This window comes from Ovis canadensis, chromosome 22 (assembly GCF_042477335.2).
Source record: "Ovis canadensis isolate MfBH-ARS-UI-01 breed Bighorn chromosome 22, ARS-UI_OviCan_v2, whole genome shotgun sequence".
Taxonomy (NCBI): domain Eukaryota; kingdom Metazoa; phylum Chordata; class Mammalia; order Artiodactyla; family Bovidae; genus Ovis; species Ovis canadensis.
This window is the reverse complement of record NC_091266.1, coordinates 52,635,702-52,643,587: the sequence shown is the minus strand read 5'-3', so window position 1 is coordinate 52,643,587 and position 7,886 is coordinate 52,635,702. Positions and strand designations below refer to the sequence as shown.

The following is a 7,886-nucleotide window of genomic DNA, read 5'->3' as shown; positions in this document are numbered from 1 at the left end:
GTTTGGATTTACTTTGTATACTTAATTATTACTGTAAAAGTGCCTGTGCCCATTTTAGCATCCACAACACTTTGTTCACAGAGCTGTAAACTTTTTTTTTTTTTAAAAAGAACACCTAGTGTATGTCAAATTATGGATGTGGCGCTTTGTGTATCTTCCTCTCCTTGTTGAACACTTAACAACTCTTCCGGGAGAGTGGATATTCGTATTATTTCCTTTTTTTTTTCAGATGAAGTTCAAAGAGATCAGGAAACTTGACTAAGGACTGGCTGCTGGGGGTAGGGGAGAGCCATTTTGAAATCTGGCAGGCCTACCACCCCTCTTTTGGTCAGGCTCGAACCCAGAGCTGGGTTCAAACAGAGGAGAAGGTAGTCAAACGTCACCAGCCTCTGATGTCAGGCAGCTGTGTGGCCTTAGGCATTCGGACTGCAGTGGCCTCTAACCTGAAGAGATCTTTCCACTACAGACCACATGATTTGCAGGGCCTGGCAATCTGCGGGCTGCAGGGCTCAGTTTTGACCATTTCTAAAACCGAGTGCAGGTGGGGGAAGCCAGCCCAGGAGCCAGGAGCAGTTAACTAATTTACCACGCCCTCCCTGGCTCACTGTGTACCTTACCCGTCTGGTCTGTTTCAATATCTGTACGCTTTGCAAAATGCCAAATGTACAACACAGAGCCTGCTCCCAGGGGAAGAGGGAGGAAACCTAGGTTTGTCTACACGGAGCCCCCACCCCCAGGGTCCACTATGCAAGAACTGGGGAAGAATCTGGGTGTTTATTAGCTCATTACGTCTCGCTCTCTGCATTATCAGCAGTTCGTGGGGAGAGGCCTTTGACAGCATTCAAAGTGGGCTTCTCATAGACGCCGCAGACCCAGGGCAGGCTTCCTCCAGAACACGCGCCTGGCCGGGGGTGGGGGTGAGGGTCCAAAAGGAGGGTGGTGGCGGAGAAGGGGGGTGCAGGCGGAGACGGCCGGGGGGTGGGGGTGTGCAGGAACCAGCCAGCGCCACCTCAACGCAGGGCCCGCGCACGCCCTCCCGCCCGCGCATCCTGCGGCGCCGGCCTGGGCGGCGGAGGAAGCCGAGCGCGTCGGCGGCCGCCGCGGGCTAGCACGGTAGACGGTCCCGTGGTCACCGAGGGTGCCTCCGGCGTCCCCACCCTTCCCCGCTGCCCCCGCGGCTGCCGGCCTGTCTCCGCCCCCCTCCCCGCCTCTCCGCCGGCCGGCAGGTAAAGCCGCTGAGGCCGCGGAGTAGGTGCGCTGGGATGATCTCACCCGCGCGCCCCGCGCCTGCAGGAGGAGGAGGAGGAGGAGGAGGAGCGGGAGCAAATCCAACTTCCGGGTAGCGAAGCCGCCCGCCAGCGGCATCTTGCTTTTTTCTTCCCCCCCACCCCCTACACCCCTGCTGCACCCCCTCTCTTCTCCCTCCTTTCCTTTTATTCCCGGCCCCACCTGCCAAAATGAACAGCTCGGAAGAGGAGAAGCAGCTGCAGCTCATCTCCAGCCTGAAGGAGCAAGGTAGGCGGGCGCGTAGCTGCCAGGTGCTGGCGGTCGCGGCCCGTGGGCGGGGATGGCTCTGGGGCGCCGGGTGCGGAGCGGGTGGAAGCTGGGCGGGAGGGGTCGCGGCCGCCACCGCCACCGTCACCCCTAGTAGCTCCGTCACCCCGGGGAGAGGCGTCCGCCGCGCCCCCCCGCGCTTGAGCCCCGGGGCAGAGGGTTAATGTGCCTGTGCCTGGAGGGTCGCGCCGGGCCGTGCGGGAAGCGCTTCCCCGTTGGTGGCTTTAGCTGGAGATGGGGGTTTAGGGAAAGGGACGGGGGTTCGGGGCGGACACGGCCCCACGGTCCCCCCAGTGCCACGCGGGAGAGGCGAGTGGGGCTGGTTGTCGAGGAGAGGGCGCAGTGTGGGCAGCTCCGCTGGCGTGTCTCCGTGGCCGCGGCCCCACCCTTGCACATTGGCGCTGGGAGGCCTGCCGCGCGGTTTGACAGCCTTTCTCCAGCTTTTCATTCTGGTTTGGCCTAGTTCCTCTTTCCTTCCGCAGCTGGGATTTGCAGGCCACGGTGTGCTTTATCGCTTCCCATTTCTAGCAGTGGATTCGACAGTGAGGCCGCACCCTGATGGTGTAGGGCTTCTTGATTTAGGACTTGGCTCTGGTTCGCAGAAAAGCCAGGCCTTGTAACCTGCGTTTCTACACTGCCGGGTAACTAGATGCAGAACTGTTTTAATATCCTAAGAAGTAACAGTTTTAGTCAGTCGTTTTTCATCGCTTCGCCACACGTCTGAACAAAGCCAAATTAAGATCCATGTGAACCGAACACCTTTTCAACTTAAAATGATTATGTCCCGACCAGAGGTCCCTGAGAATGCAGGTCAAGAAAGAGAGAAACCATACAGATTTAGGAAGTAAAAATGTGTGGGAACATACTTTTTTTTCTGAATAACTTGCTGACACGACCGGGTCGTGGAAGGGGCCCGGCTCTGTGGTGAATCCTGGTGTTTAGTCCCAGCTTTTTCACTTCTCTTGACTCAACTCACCAACTCTGTGAACTTGGGAGAGTCACTTCTCTTTAGATCTTATGGTTAATCAAGGCTTACTTGACTACAGGCAGGAGCTAAACCAGATGATGTCATGAGATCTGTCCAGTACTAAGACCTGTTGCTCCCTGAGATCACAAACAAGCTGTTCGTAGGGAATATGGATCCCTCTGGGGTCCACATTCCTGAAAACAAATCTCATCATGACTGTTTAGTAACTGGGTTACCTTGGGGAAATTATTTCAGTTCAGTTCAGGTGCTCAGTCATGTTCGACTCTTTGCGACCCCATGGACTGCAGCACACCAGGCTTCCCTGTCCATTGCCAACTCCCTGAGCTTGCTCAAACTCATGTCCATCGAGTGGGTGATGCCATCCAACCATCTTATCTTCTGTCGTCCCCTTCTCCTCCTGCTTTCAATCTTTCCCAGCATCAGGATCTTTTCCAATGAGTCAGTTCTTCGTATCAGTTGGCCAAAGTATTGGAGCTTCAGCATCAGTCTTTTCAATGAATATTCAGGACTGATTTCCTTTAGGATGGACTGGTTTGATCTCCATTCAGTCCAAGGGACTCTCAAGAGTCTTCTCCAACACCACAGTTCAAAAGCATCAATTCTTCAGTGCTCAGCTTTCTTTATAGTCCAACTCTCACATCCATACATGACTACTGAAAAAGCCACGGCTTTGACCAGACGGACCTTTGTTGGCAAAGAAATGTCTCTGCTTTTTAATATGCTGTCTAGGTTGGTCATAGCTTTTCTTCCAAGGAGCAAGTGTGTTTTAATTTCATGGTGGCAGTCACCATGTGCAGTGATTTTGGAGCCCAAGAAAATAAAGTCTGTCACTGTTTCCATTGGAGAAGTTATTTAACCTCTCCAAAATGGGCACAACACATTTCTCTGTGGTATCCAGTATCTGGAAAGTGCTGGATACATGTTAATGGCTTTTGCCTTCCTAGTACCTTCAGCTCCCATCCTTGATTAGTCTAGTGGGTGAGCACAATGCCTTATCTGGAATTTCTCAAGTGTTTTAGTGAGGGGCTGGATTTTATTAGTATTTTATTGCTAATAATACCACCCCCACCAACATAAGGGGTTCTTCGTAGCTCAGTGGTAAAGAATCCACCTGCAGTGTAGGAGATGCAGGAGACGTGGGTTCGATTCCTGGGTCGAGAAGATCCCCCAGAGGAGGAAACTGCAACCCCTTCTGGTATTCTTGCCTGGGAAATCCCATGGATAGAGGAGCCTGGCATGCTACAGTCCATAGAGTTGTAAAGAGTCGGACATGATTGAGCAACTGAACATGAACGCACACCGCCAACATGCTTGTCTCAATTCATATTCTAGACTGTTGAAACTTTTATTATTGATGATATCTGTCAATGGATATCAGATCTTTTGTTGGATGGTCAGTTTTCAAATAATGTTAAAATTTTAAATTTCACTTTTTATTCTCTATATAATTTCAAGGGTAATTTACCAATACACATAATCCACAAGTTATTTATATTTGATTTTGGAACACATCTCTATCTCTGTGTTGGATTTGAGAGCTGAGGAAAAGGGATGATTCTTTAGTTTCTGGTTCTTTTTCCAATTATATTGGGAAATCTCTGCATTGTATTTTTAGAGGATATATTTCTTCAATTGGGGCATGTCAAAGAGGGTAGAACAGCTGGACTTTGAAATTTGTGTTTCTTAAAGAGTACACTTTTTTAAAAAAAGGATATTGAGTCTCGTTGCACAGGTATTGGGATTTCTTTTTCAGCCCGCAGTGTAATTTTTATACATTTCAAAATGGGGGCATTTATTTGTCAATGGACAAAGAGGTGGGCATGAACTGAGTGACTAACATCACCCCACCATAGACTTCGATATCAATTGACTTGTTTCAAGAGTGTTTTGTTGCTGTTGAACCTACAGAACTAACTTGGGAAGCTAGGGATTTGAGGTGTAAAAATAGGCACCTAGGTGTTTGGACTCTTACCAATATTGTGATCAGTTTTGTAAGCTGATGTGTGTGATTTATTTTTGAAAGTAAACAGTACTTTTTACTGCCTGTTAACATTGTGAATAATTCCACTACCTCTCGTTAATGTGAACAAGAACCATTATTGATTAAAAGCTTTTTTTTTTCCTAATGCTGAGTAAACATATTCATTTACTCCTTTGACAAATAGCAATTACCTATCACATGTGAGGCCCATGTGCTAGGCACTGGGAGAGAAGATAGTGAACCAGACAGACAAGTTTAATGTCTAGTAGACAGTCATTAATCAAATAATCATACAGATCAGTTTGTACAATTAGAAGTTTGTTGTTCTAGGATAGATTTTTAGGCCTGTTTTGTTGGCTTAGAGGGCATATACACATAAAGTTTTGCTAGACATTGCAGAAATGCCCCCTTGCCCACCTCAAATGGCTGTACCAGTTCACATTCCCCTCAGCAGTGTCCATTTTCCAACGCGTTGGTCAACACTGACCAATGTAGTCTTTGTTGACATCTTGACAGTTTGCTTAATTTTTGCCTATTCGACGAACAAAAATGGTAAACCTTTAAAAAACATGTTTGACCTGGCTATTAGTGAGGTTTGAAATCTTATTTACATGTTTATTGACTATTTAGGTTTCATCATATCATTCCTTCCCTAGTGCTTTAAGTCTAAAATTTGCGCCCATTCTTCGGGAGGGTGTTCAGAAAGAAAGTTCCCATCCACTGTGAATGGCAGAGCTGACAGCAGCCTTCCCTAATGTGAAGCCTTTAGTGGTGTGGTGAATAAGGTTGCTTTTGACAAAAGTTGTGAAATGTAATGACGGAGTCTGTCATAATATGAACAATCTCTAATTTATACTTACCATTCCCTAAGCTCTATGTCTTATAAATCACACCCACTTCTGAATTACTTCAAAACATTGTATGTTCTCTTCTAGTGAATGGTATAATTAGCTATATTATGTCTTTCTAGAAAGTTATATTATGTCCCTTTAAAAAAAATTAGCCAGTGTGCGATTGCTTATGTTCAAGCAGATGTTGAGGTAATGAGGTAATGCTCCTTTTGTCTTTTTGGGGGCTTTTTTTTTTTGGACTGATTGACATCTTTAATGCACTGAGAAATGGCAACTTGGGATACTATTTCCAATGCATATTTCCTAGCTTACTAAAGTGGACATTTTTCTTACAAAACATGTTACAATTTGCTCCCCTTCCAGAATTCTGCTGGGAAATGATAGACTTAGCTCAGGGTTTGTTTAAGGTACATGATTTTCTTTGTATTTCATTCAGCCCACATACACTGAATATTCATAGCCAGGCACTGTGCTAGGCATCAGAGATGCAAAAAATCTTGTCCCTGCTCGTGGAGTTCCTAGTCTAGAGTTGGTGGCCTCATTTGGGTCATGTATTTAAAATCCTCTGGCCAAGGAAGAGCGGGGCATCTTGACTGGCAGCCTCCACAAAGACCAAAGGTTTGGAGTAGTCCAAATTAGAATGATGTGCCACTACCAGAAGAGGGGCGTGCAGGCTGGGCAGATGCAAACAGCAGATGTCCAGTAAGCTGTCACCGTCATAATGCCATGTCATTTGGATCTTGTGGAGGAATTTTGTAGAGAATGATTCCCACTTAGTAAAACTGGTGTTCTAACATAAGACCACCACCAACAAATAAATAAAAGTTTTGGGCTAGTCTTGGACTAACACTTTTAAATGGCAAGATAATTGATTTTAAGGCAGGATAACCTTTCACCTTGAGAGTTGGTATCATTTTCTCCAAAATTATTGAGCCAGTGCTCAAAAGTTCAGATGAAAATTTAGTGAAGCTTATTCTTAAGGCTGAGATAGTAATTAAAAGGGGCTTCTTCCAGTGTTCCTTTGGCTTCTAGGCTAGAAAGTAGCTAGAGCATTATTTTGACAAAAGGGACTAAAGCTGTTGTCCACCACGATTACCATATTAGTGTGTAAAACCGAAGCATTGTCAATCTTGGATCCATACAAAGTCGGTCCCTAGAAAGCTGTTTGGGCTAACTGGTTGCCTTGGTGTCAAGTGCAAACTTGACTTTATACCACTATTTTCTAAGTGTGGTCAAGGGGCCAACTGTGTCTGAAAGAGCCAGGGAATATACGTACTTACTGAGTTGTCTATGAAAAGGCTGATAAATTTATTTTTCTTCATCTGGTTACATTTTTATAAGATTTATATTTAAACTTTTTGCTTTTACAACAAAGTATAGATTGAGGAAAGTCCGCAAAATATAAATGAGCATCTCAGTGAATTACTTTTAGAAAGCAAATATGTTTCTAACAACACTTAAATCAGAACATTTCCAGAAGCCCCTCATAACCCCTTAACACCATCAGCTTCCTCTAACCAAAGATAATCAATATCACCAAAGATAAGTTTTGCAAGTTTCTGAAATTTACAGAAGTGGAATCATACAGTATGTATTACTTGCCTCTGTCTTCTTTTACTCATTATGTGTATGATATTTATTAATATTGTTGCATATTGTAGTTCATTTGTTTGCATTGTGCTCAGTTGCTCAGTCGTGTCCGACTTTTTGTGACCCCATGGACTGTAGCCCGCCAGACCCCTCTGTCCATGAGATTTCCCAGGCAAGAATACTGGAGTGGGTTGCCATTTCTTCCTCCAGCGGATCTTCCCGATCCAGGGATTGAACCGCGTTGCCTATGTCTTGTGCGTTGACAGGCAGATTCTTTACCATTTGAGCCACCTGGGAAGCCTATGAACAGGCTCCACAAAATGGAAAAGGCAAGGAGATGGATTTTCCTCTCGAGCTTCTAGAAGGAACATAGCTCTGCTGACACATGGATTTTAGTTCAGTGAAACCTATTTTGCACTTCTGTTCTCCAGAACCCTAAGATAGATTGCTCATCCACTGTATGAATAAGCCAAAAAAAATTTTTTTAAGCTATTAAACTAGATAGAGATCAAGGGTCAACAGACTTTTTCTATAAATGACAGAGATAAATATTTTAGGCTTTGTGGGCTGTATGATTTTTTGTAAACCAGAGTATTTATTGAAAAGGCATTTTCCTAAAGTTTTTGAGCCACTGCTGAAGAGACCTCAGCTGGGTTACTTGTCTTGAGATGGACATTCAGCATGGCCCGAAGAATTTCACTGTTCAGTTCAGTTCAGCACACCAGGCTTCCCTATCACTAACTCCCGGAGCTTGTGCAAACTCATTTCCATTGAGTCAGTGATGCCATCCAACCATCTCATCCTCTGTGGTCCCCTTCTCCTCCTGCCTTCAGTCTTTCCCAGCATCAGAGTCTTTTCCAATGAGTTAGTTCTTCACATCAGGTGGTAAAAGTATTGGAGTTTTAGCTTTATCATCAGTCCT

The 7,886-nt window shown here is 45.7% G+C and overlaps 1 protein-coding gene across 2 annotated transcripts in view; it reads left to right on the top strand.

The window, feature by feature from the left end:
* Window positions 1-663: 663 nt before the first annotated feature.
* Window positions 664-7,886, top strand: part of SHTN1 (shootin 1) — a 113,990-nt gene continuing 106,767 nt past the window's right edge. For both annotated transcript variants that reach the window (XM_069567572.1, XM_069567571.1), the window contains exon 1: window positions 664-1,515. In XM_069567572.1, the coding sequence (XP_069423673.1) occupies window positions 1,458-1,515 (58 nt within the window). In that variant the 5' untranslated portion in view covers window positions 664-1,457. The remainder of the gene's footprint in view (window positions 1,516-7,886) is intronic.